General features: G+C 43.2%; 1 protein-coding gene across 1 annotated transcript in view; it reads left to right on the top strand.

The window, feature by feature from the left end:
* The window catches only part of TMC3 (transmembrane channel like 3), a 530,883-nt gene that overhangs the window by 380,652 nt on the left and 135,876 nt on the right, over positions 1–14,355 (top strand). The window contains exon 13 of the mRNA XM_085646348.1: positions 3,719–3,964. Coding sequence (XP_085502474.1) covers positions 3,719–3,964 — 246 coding nt within the window. The remainder of the gene's footprint in view (positions 1–3,718; positions 3,965–14,355) is intronic.

Below are 14,355 nucleotides of genomic sequence, written 5' to 3' on the forward strand. Positions count from 1 at the left end.
TTGAGTCTTCCTCCACCTCTTGGAAGGAGCGGTAGATGTCCGTTATTTTATAGCGGAAATAGGAGGCCAGATCATTGCACCTGGTGGTAGAGGGTTCAGTGGGAGAGCCAATGGGTGTGGGTTATAGCAATGTTTTAGGGATTTTAAACATATCTCTAGGGTAGTTTGCTGCAGCATTAATTCTGTTTTCATAGTTGGCAGCCTGGGTAGTTTTAATTTCTGTATAGTAAGACCTTACTTTTTCCTGGTATTTTGCTTTATTTTCATCCCGTAGCCCTTCGTCCCCAACCTTTCTGCAATCAAGTATTTTTTTAACACACCCACAAACAGCCAAAAAACTAGCCCATACAGTGGTGTCTCCAACCAATGGATCCAGAGCTACCAGTAGCTCATGGACACCTTCAGAAGAGTTCACAGCCTTGAGTTCATTTCTAAATAGCCACTGAGTCACATTTTCCTCTTACCCTTAAGGGACAGCTGTGTTTATTTTACATTATTATCATCAGGCTGCAGATAGCAGGGCCTATTAAAGATCAGTGCTCAGTCAGCTTTATGACTCAAGCTGGGGCCCCGGCACGGAAGTGAAGCACTGAGGTATTTAACTCTTAAATAAAAGTCCGTGTCAACTCAATATTGCAGTGGGAGAACAAAATGATGTTTCTGAATGCCTTTAACTGGGAGAAAATCAAAATGAAAAGTTACTGTAATGATTTAGTTAACTCTTCATTTTAATGTTCTCCCATACCAAAGTGTCGCACTTTCAAACAGCAGGCCTCTTGTTTCTAATGGCCAGTAGACAGTATGCCATATGTAGAACTCAAAAATACAGCTGTTTTTTTTTTATAATGGGAGAAATTTAAAGTGCAAAAAAAATTCCATATTTGTACATTTTTGCTGAAAATCATCCTGCACTTTAAATTTCTCCTATTTAAAATAAATGTTTCTATGCTTGTATATATGGCACAGTCTCTCATTCACTCATACACATATATCCCATTCATACACATACATGTTCATCCATCCCCAAAGACCCCACTCTCACTGACACACTTGTCAGCCCTGTCATAGTGCCCCTACTCAAAGTATTTTTTTCAAACCGTAGTATCTGTCTCTATGGACATTAGCCTTCAAGTCAATGACTCTGGGTGCGGGGGTGTCTGGTAACAATGCATGAGTTGTTTATCCTTTAGTAGCTCACTATGATTTTCAGTGGTCAGAAGTAGCTCTCATTACAGAAAGGGTTGGAGACTCCTTGGGTCAAGCAATACAACCTCAGGTCTCCGACTTACCAAACTGTTTGATCTTGGGCAAATCTTACTCTGGCTGTGCTTCTGTTCCCTGATATGACAATATGTATGCACCTTGAAGGAAACGTAATGGAAGAAATAAAAACTAAAAGTACTTTCCTAGCATAGGCACCCAGCATGGTCTTCGTTCTCTCTCTCTTTGCATGTATATATACATAAGGGTTGCTTAGCTGTAGATGTTCACATTTCCTATTAGCATTTTTAAAGAAGACTGTGTCCCTGAGGCAACATTGTGCAAGACCACTTCTGGACTGCTGCTCCTCCCACCCAGCCACAGACAGGAACCTTGTTCACATATGTGGCTCAAATAGTGAGATGCGGACACCCTGCCAGGTCACTCACAGTTTCAGCAGCAAAAAAATGGACATATGGTGTTCTGCCCTAGCAGGGTGCAGACAAATAAGATGGGTGTCTACTCTACTAACTTTTGAAAGCACTGAAGCTAAACTGATAACCACACTTCTTGAAACCCAAGTCATACATGTTAGAAGTTATTGTGAGGCATGAGGTCAGCTAATCCATACTGCCTGGTGTCATCTATTGTAACTAAGACATGTTTGATGCCTCACTATTAATACATGAAGCAGTTTTGCTTTAGTATCTATAAATAGTGCAGCTCAAGCATTGCTTTTGAAAAAGTGTGAGGTCTGGGCACTAATGAACCCTCCACCTTCTGATGGGCCTGGCAGCAGCTGTACATTTTATGAACATCTGTAATCTCTTTTTTGTATTATTGCACGCCTGCATCATTTCAGTGGTTCTCAGCAGCATCACCTCACCCCCACAGTTAGCTGTTTGGTGCACCACAACATCCTTTTGAAACAATAAAACCGATGAATTTATCTTGGAGGATCCTTTCCTTATCATCAATATACTAAAGAGGCAATCAGGTAACCGTGGATTCCAGTAGTAGGCGGGCCTGATATCTGCAAATCAGATCAACTTTTGAATTCATGCTTTACATGGAAGTGCACAAGGAGTTGTCTTGCTGGGAGTAAGATAACTCCATTGATCAGCCTTCAACTGCTTCCAACTGACTCCCACATCATTCCCTGCATCATATATCAAATATTCTAAATCCAACTCATAGCTCCAAATGCAAAAGAGTTTCTTTTTTGGAAAAAGTATAAAAAATCCAGGACTGATTGCTCATATTTCCTGTTACATTATAGGTATACATTCCTGATGTACACCTGGCACTTCTGATATTGTGGATCAACAAACCAGTGGCACTGGCATGGATTGGGGGTGGCGGGGCGGGAGGTGGGGGTAAGGGCATGTAAAAAAAGAAGAAAGAACATACCTTATCGCAGTGTCTCTCCTTCTTTTCTCCTCCACGTTGGGCCAGAACAGGAAGCACCGAGGCCCCCCTAAGCCAATCACAATGCAACAATTCAGCTTTGTGATTAGTCTGAGCGCCACTCAGATAGGCAGTGGGAGCCTGCGGTGGAGAACATGAAAAGTGTGCATGACTGTTTGGCCGGCCAAACAGTCATACGCACTTACAGTGTGCCACTACTCCTCCCTCTGCTACTCTGTCATCAAAGCAGCAACGCGCAGCCACGCGCTGCCCGCATAGCTGTCGCAGCAGGAAAAATTAAAATAATAATAACCTCAAGTTATTATCATTTTATTTGCCCTTTATTTCACTGCTATAAAGCAGTGGGGTGATGCTCCTCCCCCTTATCGGAGGAGCCGCCACTGCAACAAACCCATTTTCGCATGTCTTCCTTTGAGAGTGCACATTATCGTTTGTGTGGATCCTACTTGCACACCCCCTCGAGTATGCCCAAATTGCTTACATTTAAATCTAATTCAGGCATGTGTAGTTCAAATCTACACATGCCATTTGAACTTCTGTCTCCTTTTCTGAACTGGCAAAATGAGTAAATTACTTTCTTCCTCGAGCTCTCTCTTTATGCATGTAAATATAAATGTACATAATCATTGGGGAGTAATCCTTACCTTCTGTGAACGATCCACCTTCTGTGAAGGGCATGCTTTACTCCTTCATATTTAGCTGTGTATATCTTTTGATTATAAACATCATTTAATTGCATTTTATATTTTGCAACTGAAGCATTGGTTCCTTTTAAAAAAAAATGCAGAATTGTATTTGCAGCTATATGAATCAATGTCTCTTGATAAATAACTGCTTCCAACAGGTGTTGACAAACACTAAGAGCCATCCATGTTATATGCAACCTGATATCCTCAGATTATAAATCACTAGGATTGAAATACAATTTTCCTATGGTCCATAGTAGGAACGTACCACTTATTGGGTGACACCTTTCTTTGGGAACAGCAAACATAATGTTAACCACATACTGGCATAGATGTTGTTCTGTGAAAGAATACATTGAAATACATGATAACACAGCCTAAGGCATATCATTTTGATCTTTCAGAATGTTGGTAATGGAAGTGCCACTGAGCCTGCCCCTTTTCTGGCCACAAGAACATTTGCAACCTTATCGACATCTACAGTTGTTCCTGACCTTGGAGTGAATGGGAACAGCACATTTATCCTAGAGCTGGAGGAGAACAGTACCACCACACCTATAGTAGTACCTAACCAGACAACATTATCATCTTCTTTTGACTACAACTTTCAAAGCCAGAAAAATGAGTGTTGGGAAACATATGTTGGGCAGGTAGGCCATGATTTTACAAGATGCACAATGGATAAAGAATGTATTTAGTCTAAATTAAAAGAGGACATGTTGAATCTGGTCTTTTGAAAATATGCACATTTCGCTGACTTTGAACTTTGATTAGGCAGTCCTCGTTCTAAGGCTTCTTGAAATAGTGGTGTTTGCTCAACCTTATGAAAGTGGATCATCAGATAAGCCCTGAAGTATTCAAGATGGTCAGTGCCGAATGCCCTTGACCATCAACAGGAGGTGAAGACTGATATTTGACATTAATAGTATGACATAATATGCTATTAAGATTGCCATGTACTATTTGCAGGTGATGCACTGTAGGATAAAGACAAGGAATATGAATTGCATTAAAGATGTTATGTTGCTTACTTTGGAATGTATATGTTTGTGGAATTGAATAGGACCTGGTCCAGACCACACTTGATTACTTTGCGGTGTTACTATGAAGTGCCTTCTGGAGAAGACTATCAAGTGATCTATCATAGAGGATATTACCTTCCACTGAAAAATAGAAGCACAATCGAAATTAAGAATATAGTGCATCAGACGGTCATTCTTTCTACCATTAGAAGAGGAAGGGAATACAGTCTCCACAATACAGAAGTCTCCTCAGGTTGGTGCTAACAGAGAGGCCTTGGTGCTAGAAGCAGATGATTGAAGCCCTTCCTTTAGTTCTGGACCTAAAGCCAGTTGAACAGAGAGCATAATCCACTCAAAGTTAGCACTCAGAATGGATCAGCTGCAAATTATGTGGACTGTGCATGTTAGAAGACCTCAAATTCAAAGCCCATCCTTGAACTGGGGAAAAAACTAGTATATAACTCAGGACTGTCCAAGTAATCTTTTGAGTTCGGAAGAATTTGAAAAAAGTCTATGCGCCCAAGTCCATCCTTAAGGAAATTTCTTGGTGGGGACTTATGATAAACGATAAAGTGATGAGTGAAAGGTTCAATAAATGGTTAGACAAAGTGAATAAGGCTGTAAAGTTGATTGGGAATATTAGGTTGGCATCCAATTTTAGCTGCTGCAGTTAGGCAACGTGAATATTTAAAACAATGTAGTGAAAAAGTGGAACAATGCCAAAGTGTGGCAAATACATTGCTCCTGAATAATTGCAAGATACTGGTAAATATGGTAAACAGGAATAATATTCTAATATATCATATATCATAACTTGAGGGCTCAGTAGTGAGATTCAGGAGTATATGATTCCACTTCAAGGTGAGAAATACAAAGCTTTCAGGGCTCCTGCGTTGGTGCTATGAACCAAAACAAATCAAGAATATTCCTATTTAGCTACCTTTTTTGTTTGCCTCAGGAAATGGTATTGATGCTGGTATACCATGTTAACAAGATTCAATGAGACGAGTTCTCGTGCTTGGGTGAAGTCTGACATTTAGAACAAGACATAAAACCATTTAAAAAGGCTATTATGACTTCCATGTTCCTACGTCCTCTGATTGGTCTACTGGAAAGAATAGAAAGAAAGGAGGGAGATTAGTTGATGTGGTTCCCGGGTATTGGTGGAGGTAAGAACACTGTACAGCAGAGTTTTGTGACTATCACAGGTTCCACACTCAGATACCTGCACTCTCCCAGTAAAGTTGGTGGGAGATAGAGATTGCCTTTTAAAAGAGAAATTTGAAAGCAATATATAATTAGCCCTCATAGCATTGTTTCCAGTTCCTCCCAGGACACTCTTTTAGAGAATCCTCACAAAAGCAATTTAGGTTATCAAAGAATTCCAAGGAGCTCCAAAGTGTTATGCCAACCTCATTATACACCTGTTTATCTAGGGAAAGGAGACACAAAATCTGTGTAGATGGAACACTGAATAACTTTCCTTTTCCAAGGCACCCAGAACATTATTTCATGTCTAATTCCCATTTTGTCCCAGAGCACGATTAATATGCAATACAATAACATTATTGAGATGTTGCTGACTGTTGAGGCCATCACTGTGGTTTGGCCCAAAGTAGAACCTCCTCATCTGGAATGTACAAGTGTTGGAGCTGTAATGCAGGGGGTCAGCTGGAGAGGGGTTTCCAGCTGTCAGGACTCTGATAGAGTAACCTGATAGTACAAATAAACAGTCATCAGTCTATTCTGGCAGTGCGGACCTTGCTTCAACTGTGGAACAGATCGTAACACTGATTTTTCACCTTAAGAACTATTCCATTCAGGCCCCTCAGCGTCTGTACGTGCCATGCTTTTAATTTAATTGCAGTAGAGTATCGGTGTTCAGAGCCTGCTTTCTAAGTTTTACGATAAAGCAATGAGTGAGACAACACCCCACTCCCCTACTCATGTTCGACTGAAAGGGGAATTAGTGGATTCGCAACTTGTTTATTTGATTTTTTAAGGCATCCTCTATTCCAGTGCTATAAAAAATATCTAGCTTTGCTAGAATTCAAGGTTTTTTGGTGCAATGTTCCTAGATTGAATGCCAATCTCCTACAGCAATGTGATACAAGTGATGCCAAAATGGATTAGCACAGCATTCACATCTATCGGTCATGCAGCAATTAGTGAAGCCACTCACCTGTGAATCTGGATGGCACACCGCCAAGTAGTGCTGCTGCAAAAGCAGCCGCTCATGCTTGTGCCCCGACAAAGCACTGCCAGTGCATGTCAGTACCTGCAGACCCATCTGCATGACCTGACTCCCATCGGACCCTTACGAAACATCCCCACAACCTAACTCCCATTGAAACCCTGCGACCCGGGAGAACAGAATCTTGTAGGTGTCTTGTACAATGGCAGAATGTTTAAAGGGGAGCGAGGCAGCACTTGAATATGATGTTGGTGTGGGTGAGAAGGCAGTGAGAGGTGTGGCTGTGCAGCCTGCAGCTGAAACCTGAGCGGCAACCGCCCTGATCCTTTTCTAACCTGACCTGATGTAACTGCACTAGATTTAGGAGGTGGCAAAAAGGAGATGAGCTGAGTTCCCTTAAGGAAATTAGGGTCACTCTGCTCATTTCAGAAACAAACTAGTGGTAGCTGCGTGGAGACAAGTGAAGAGGCTGCCAGGAAGACTGGCATGAAAAGAATTTGATGGAGCGGGAATCAGTTCAAATAAAACTCGGTTTACTATCACACACAGGGCTGCTCCCCACTGTACTTCATCCAATAGGCCAATGGACCTTGGATGTCATAATTGAGTAGATAAGGAGCAAATCATCACATGAATAGTAGTCACAATTTCCATTCAAAGTTCAGTCAATAATGACAGTTGAATAAAGTTTTTAAGGATTTTTATTTTCCCAGTTTAGTAGAGCGTCTTTATTTAGAATCATAGGTTTTATTTGAATTAGCTTCAAATAATCAATCTTTTACAGAATTGATAAAACGAGTATCGTTTATTCAATTTTATTAAAATTTAATAGGCGTGTTCCATAAAGGAAAAGTTCCCTATTGTAAGAATGGGGTGAAAAGGTGTCAGTAAGCACCCATAAAGAGTTCAAGTTAGAAAGAGAGTGAGAACAGGCATAAGCTCAAAATACATCCAAAATCAATAATGGACAAAGCAGAACTTTTCATAAAGATAGGTTAACAAAACTCAGTAGAGTCTCAAAGCAATAAGGAATAAGGCTGGGGAAATGTGCAGTAGCAACTGCAATCAGCAATCGAGTCTGGGCAAGGAAAAAAGGAATGAGGATATAGCGTTAACCTACTCTAGAAACATGTACTATTATCGAAACAGTCGAAAATTAATTTTCAGTTAGTGTTGTATCTTTTCCTCCTCTCATCCAATCATCTTTCAGGGCTCTTCCTGCAAACAGGATCACTCCTTTTCTTCTCACACGAATACAATGGTTCACAGACAATAATCTTCAAGTGTGCAAATTTTTTATATTAGTTTAAACTACACATGAGGCTTTTTACATTCAGGACATCTTTTTCCAAGAATAGGACTACATCTTTAACCTTCTTATAAAACAAATTGTATGTTAACTAACAATGGGCTATATATAAATCAAACCATCTGCAGTAACAAGAGAAAATTAGATGATTGACATCATCCTTTGGAAATAATCAATTATATTAAAAGAGTTCAAGTTCAGTTTATGTGCTGCATTCTTTGTGTGGTTATTCTTCATAATTCTACTAAACAATACATTCTAAACAAAGATTTCGAGCCTTTCTTTGTATGAGTAGAAACATTTTGCAGAGTTATGTGAAACATTTATTTAATAAAAACATGATCATGGAGAGGTCAAGAATTAAACATTTGATGCATGCTTTAACACATTTTAGTCAAACTACTCATTAAGCAATGCTGCTTTTAACATTTAGAGACCTAGTACGAGTAAGTATATCTACCTACTTCATTTATGCACATTTTTAAACGCATTTTGTTCAGTCAGTCATCAAACTTTATTTGGTTTGACAACCATAAAAGTAGCTTAAAAAATACGTAAAATGCATGAAAGACAGGAATAATCAAAAATCATTACACACGTCATCTAAAATTTGATGTCCTTCATCAAATACATTAAAAAATAGGTATTAAAACGTTCAACTTTCTAAACTCCAATACTCAGTTAATGTTACAATACAATTTTAACCTAGACAGCAGCAAGAGTATGATTTACAGTTCATCTGGCATATATAGCCACAAAAGACATTTAAAGTGCAAAGTGCCACCTGAAAGTACAAAAATGTAAGCCTTTTAAAAAAGTATAGTCTGTGTGAGAAGTTTTTTAGCATAAAATGTAGTACTAAGTATTAAAATTGGTGATTTCCCTACTAACTTCCCCAATCGCACTGTGGCAGAAATGAATTTATAAATCATTTGACATATGAATTCTGTTTGAAGGAGCTGAGGGTAAAATAATGCTGGCCTACATTTCCTAATATTTAACACCATCAATAGTGGAATAATAAGTTCTCTTTGTGGTTCAGAGTATAGTTGGCGAAAAAAAAGAAATGCTGCATATTCTGGGTTGAGTTGGAGTCACATGGGAAAGGGTCCAGGTGAGAGTTACAATATAATTTGCTGGGATAAGAAACCAGTAAGTGAGCAATATTAAATCAAAATCTGATAATATAAAATGACCAAAAGTGAGCAAAAGGTATGGCTCGATTCTTTTGGTGCTGACCAAGGGGAGATAATCAGCTACACGCTTCTTGATAAGTTCCATACATTCCCTACGCTCTGTAAGAACAGTTAAAAAGTCCTGCTTTAGCTGAGATTTTGTGACGGTAGTGATAAGCAGTGAGTTTGGTAAAGTAATCTCGCCTCCCTATGAGTTCCAGTTGCCTCTTGATGTAAATAAGCCAGGGTATTTTGTGAGCATGATCCAAATTTAAACAATCCTGTATTATTGCTCGATTGAGGGCTGGTTCTATATTTGTCTAAATCGAGCTCCATAACATAATAGGGGCAGTTTGAATGCGATATTTTAAGGGAGTCAGGCCTAGTTCCATGTGACAAAAGCTACTAGGGAGGCTAGAAGGAACTGAAATGAGTCTTCTTAGGAAAACATTTTCTGTTGTGTGCAAGTTAGAAACATTACAGAATCCCCAGACCTCGGCTCCATACGAGCTGACAGCACAACACCGTGCAATATAGATGTTAATTATTGTATCAATGGGTTTGGAGCCAATTTCCTTGCGAACCTGAATAGAGCCTCAAGAGTTTTATCAAAGCTCCTCTTCCTAACCTCAATAACATGAAGCCAAGAGCCTTTATGGTTGAAAGGGACACCCAGGTAGGAAAAGTTAGATACCTTGAGTAGCTTATCCTTATCAATAAAACAAGGTCTTAATTTAGAATGCGCTTTCCCCCCTACCATGATGTGGGGCTTAGCTATGTTAGTCTTTAGACCTAAATTGCTCATAAAGGGCCTCATGTAGGTAGCCAAATACCGGTCGGTAACGGCCGATTTTCGGTAAATATGCCGTTACCGACCGGTATTCAGACAAGTGAGATGTAGGAGTCCAAAAACCACTTTTCGGTAAATATGAGGCGGTAAATACCGATTCATAGTTACCGAATTCTAAAATACCGATTCATATTTACCGAATACATTATTAACGAATCGGTAAATATGAAGTGGTAAATATGAAGTGGTAAAAATTTAAAATGACATGTAGGAGCAGTCGGTAATTAAGAAATCCAGGAAAATCGGTAAATAAGAGTCGGTAATTAACACGGATGGAAAGCAGGTGGTAACCATCAACAATGCACATAAGCAATCCCAAAATGCTACAGCGTGGACAACATGGCCGCCATGTACGTCATTGCAAGGCGCCTACGTCTACAGGCAGCAGGACTGAGGGTTTGGCGACGGGAGGAACAAATCTACAGACAGCGCATCACACTATTCCAGCTGACTGATGCAGAGATACATGAGAGGTACAGGCTACACCCCGAAACCATCATGGACTTAATCAGGGACCTTCACCCACTCCTGGACCAGCCAATAAGAAGGGCGCACGCCATACCCCCACATGTGCAGGTGCTCTGCAGCCTACATCTGTTGGCATCCGGCAGTTATCAGGTGGTGATAGCTGCGGTGGGTGGGGTATCCCAGAGTTGCCTGTCACGTTTCTTCAGGAAGTTCCTGGATGCCATGATGCAGAGAATGCACCACTACATCAGCTTCCCAAACACACAGGCTGCACTGCAGAAAACAAAAACAGACTTTTATCACATGGCACAGTTCCCCCATGTCATCGGCTGTATTGATGGTACACACATCCCAATCTGTCCTCCAGCTGACACAGAGCACATCTACAGGAACAGGAAGTCCACCCACTCCATCAATGTGCAGGTGATCTGTGATGCAGGGAACATCATCACAGATATTGTTGCAAAGTTTCCTGGGAGCACCCACGACTCTTACATCTTCCAGAATAGTGGGATCTACACACGACTGAGAGCCGGAGAATTCGGAGAGGGATACCTGCTGGGTAAGTAACAGTGACGCCCCTTGAAACCTGCAAATCAGAGTGTATAGAGGCATGTAACTGATGGTTCCCTTTTACTCATCCAGGCGACAGTGCATATGCATGCCGGTCATTCATCCTCACTCCCTACCTACACCCAGCAACCCAGAGTGAGAGACGATACAACGTGGCCCACAAATCTACACGCAATGTGGTGGAGCGCACGTTTGGACTGCTGAAGAGCAGGTTCCGCTGCCTCCACAAGAGCGGAGGCGCACGCCAGTACAAACCCATCACCTGCTGCAAGATAATTGCCACTTGTGCAATGCTGCACAACCTTGCCACGAAAAAAGGTACAGATGTGGAACTAACATATTTTGAGGACAACGAGGATGAGTCAGGCCAGCCAGAGGGCAGCGCAGCTAGAGTGCCAACTGCAATCGATGGGAGAGAGAGACGGGCAGAGATCACATGCAACTATTTCTGAGTAAGTGAGGGGACACAGCGAGTCGTGAGAAGTCATGACGTAGTTTAATGTGGCACCACGCCATGAACACATGAACAGGCCAATCTGGCAATATGCCATCTATACAATGAGTATGTCCATGGTTACGTCACCCAATGGCAAGTGGATAAGCAGGGCCACATCAATGTTTGCGCATACGCGCTGCAGTGGTGGATTGCACGGCCTGTGCATCCTCACTAGAGCCAACCCCAAGCCGCCTGCTGCTCCTGCGTGCTTCTGGGACGGGGGGTGTGATGCTGCTGCTGGTGTCGATGCTCTCCGCAGCATCCCCTGCAGCAGTTGTCGACGCCTGACTTGTCAATAGCACCCCTAGTGCACTTGTCACCTGCACCATCCCCCGTGACAGGTCGCTGCAGCACTGTGTTAGGCCCTCCTGCATCGTCACAGAGCGCCGGCAAAGTAGGGAAGTCGCAGTTGCCAGACGGTTGAGTGCCCTGCTGGTAGTGTCCCTTCTCTGGCGTTCCCGGCGCCGTGCTTCGATGTCAGCATCTAATTTGCTGCACAACTGCTGGATTGACTGGGACATGTCCCGAATGCCCGCAGCCATGCCGCCAATGTTTGTGTCCATGTTGACTAAGCTTGTCCTCATCACCCGCATGTGCCTCTGGACTGACATTACTGCCTTTGATTGCAGGCGCTGTTGCTTCAACATTTGGCCCTCGAGCCCCAAGAAGACACCATGGCCGTCAGTGGGTGCTGGTGGACTCTGGACACGCGACCTGCGGCGCCCTCTTGCTCCCGTCTGTGCTGCCTGTGAGGTGTGGGGCACAGTGGGATGGCTCCCTTCCTGGGGCCCGGTGCGGTCTTCTGGGCCCATGCTGTCGTCTGACGAGGTGTCTAAGGCTCGTAGCCTGGCTGCTGGACGCCTCCTCATTCTCACACCTGCAAGCGGAGATGTGGCCGGTGAATCGAACATGAGTGGCGATGCTGGCTCTGGTGGTGGTGATGCTGGCTCTCGGTGAGGTGATGCTGGCTCTGTGTGCGGCGAGGCTGGCTGCGTAGGTGGTGCGGCTGCAAGTGGGCCTGCTCCCTGGTCTGCACTCGTGCTGGCTAGCGGTGATTTTTGTGGCCGGTGTGCCGTCTCCCCTGCAGCATGCCCTGTACTGCATGATGTCACATCTGTGGACAGAAAAACAACATTGGCTCAGTGTCCCCGAAGGGCTGCATTGCAAGCGTCACAATAAATCATTTCACATTCCAATCTGTCCTCTGTCTCCTTGTGCCTCGAGTGCGTGACATGCCTTGTTGCCCTGTGACATTTACGTCATGGTTAGTGTTGCCCTGACTACATCTCCCGGAATGCATTGCCTGTCTGCACTGACACGTGTGGACTGCAGTGTGATTCTCGTTTCACAATGGGGGATGTGGGATAGGGGTAGGGGCGGCTACATTGCTGTGCTTTCGTCTTACCTTGGTGTGTTGCGGCTCTGGCAGAGCTGTCGGCGTCCCCAAGACCCACGACGCTCTCTTGCTCGAGTGTGGCCGCCACCAGCTCCTCCAGTTCGGTGAGGGCAGGTGCCCTGTTGGTTCCACCTCCGGTCTGGCTGGCCTCCTTCTGGATGTCGCCCATCTTCCTCTTGGTCACAATCCTCAGGTCATACCAGCGCTTTTTGAGGACCTCAATTTCCCTGTGGGTCACTCCCACAGCATTGACCTGCGCCTGGATGGCCAGCCATATGTTGCGCTTTTCGGCCTCAGGCACTTGCAGGGATTGCCTCCCAAACAGCTTCTGGTGCTGCTTCACCACCTCCTCCACCAGCACCTGGAGTTCCTTGGGGCTGAATTTGAGCTTCCTCCTCCTTTCCCCTCCGTCTTTCTGTGTGCTCTGGCTGGACATGCTGTTCGTTTCCCGCTCGCACATGCAACTGCTCCCTGCCTCTCCTCTGCACTCCAAGCCTCTCCAGGGTCGGCTAATTATGTACACCTGCCTGGGTGTGGCCACCTCGGCTAATTGTGTACACCTGCCTGGGTGTGGGCAGTTCCTGGTTGGGTGGGCTGTCGTTGCACAGGATTAGCTGTTTCGTCAAGTCATGTGATGTTATTTACCGAATCCGTACGTACCGATTCGGTATTTTCCGATTCGGTAGATACCACCTCGGTATTTTCCGATTCGGTAGATACCACCTCGGTATTTTCCGATTCGGTAATTATCACCTCGGTATTTACCGAATCGGTGAATTCCGATTCGTATTTACCGACTGTTACCGAATCGGTAACTGTTACCGAATTTTTACCTACATATAACTTACCGGTTCTAATTTACCGATTCGGTACGGCTCGGTATTTTAGAACCGGTAAAATTTATTTACCTACATGAGGCCCAAAATCATTAAATCTGTTTTAAAGGATTTGTAAGCCTGCACCAGTTCTTGAAATCAATACACAATGATCCACATATAATAATGCAGGAAGATTTCTCTGACCCACCCTTGGGACATCAGGCGCCCCCTCATTCAGATAACTTTCTAGCTAATTAATGTATAGACAAAACAAAAAGGGTGCTAGCACGCATCCTTGTCTGACCCCACAGTTCATTTTAATCGTAGCTGACAGCTCACCTTCTGCCCCATATCTAACTCTGCCCATCATGTCCTGATGCATCTGAGATAAAAAATAAATAGGTGCATCTATGCCCATTCCCAACATTTATTTCCAGAGTTACCCTCTGACCACCCAGTCAAAGGCCGATATCAGGTCCATAAATCCTAAATACAGATTGCTGTTTTTTACCAGCATGTATTTACTCATCGCCAGATGGAGATTAAGGCATTGCTCGACGGTGCCCAAACTTTCATTTAAGTCTGCACATTAATATTACTCGCATTTGTAACTATATTATTTAGTGTTTTGCTAAAAGCTCCTCTTCAAGGTTGAGGGAAGTCTGCTGGGAAGGGTATTACCCTGACAGAAAATTGGAAGATAATACAAAGGGTAGCATTCTCGGCACTTAGAAATTTTC

The sequence above is a fragment of the Triturus cristatus genome, chromosome 3_1, assembly GCF_964204655.1.
Source record: "Triturus cristatus chromosome 3_1, aTriCri1.1, whole genome shotgun sequence".
Classification (NCBI taxonomy): domain Eukaryota; kingdom Metazoa; phylum Chordata; class Amphibia; order Caudata; family Salamandridae; genus Triturus; species Triturus cristatus.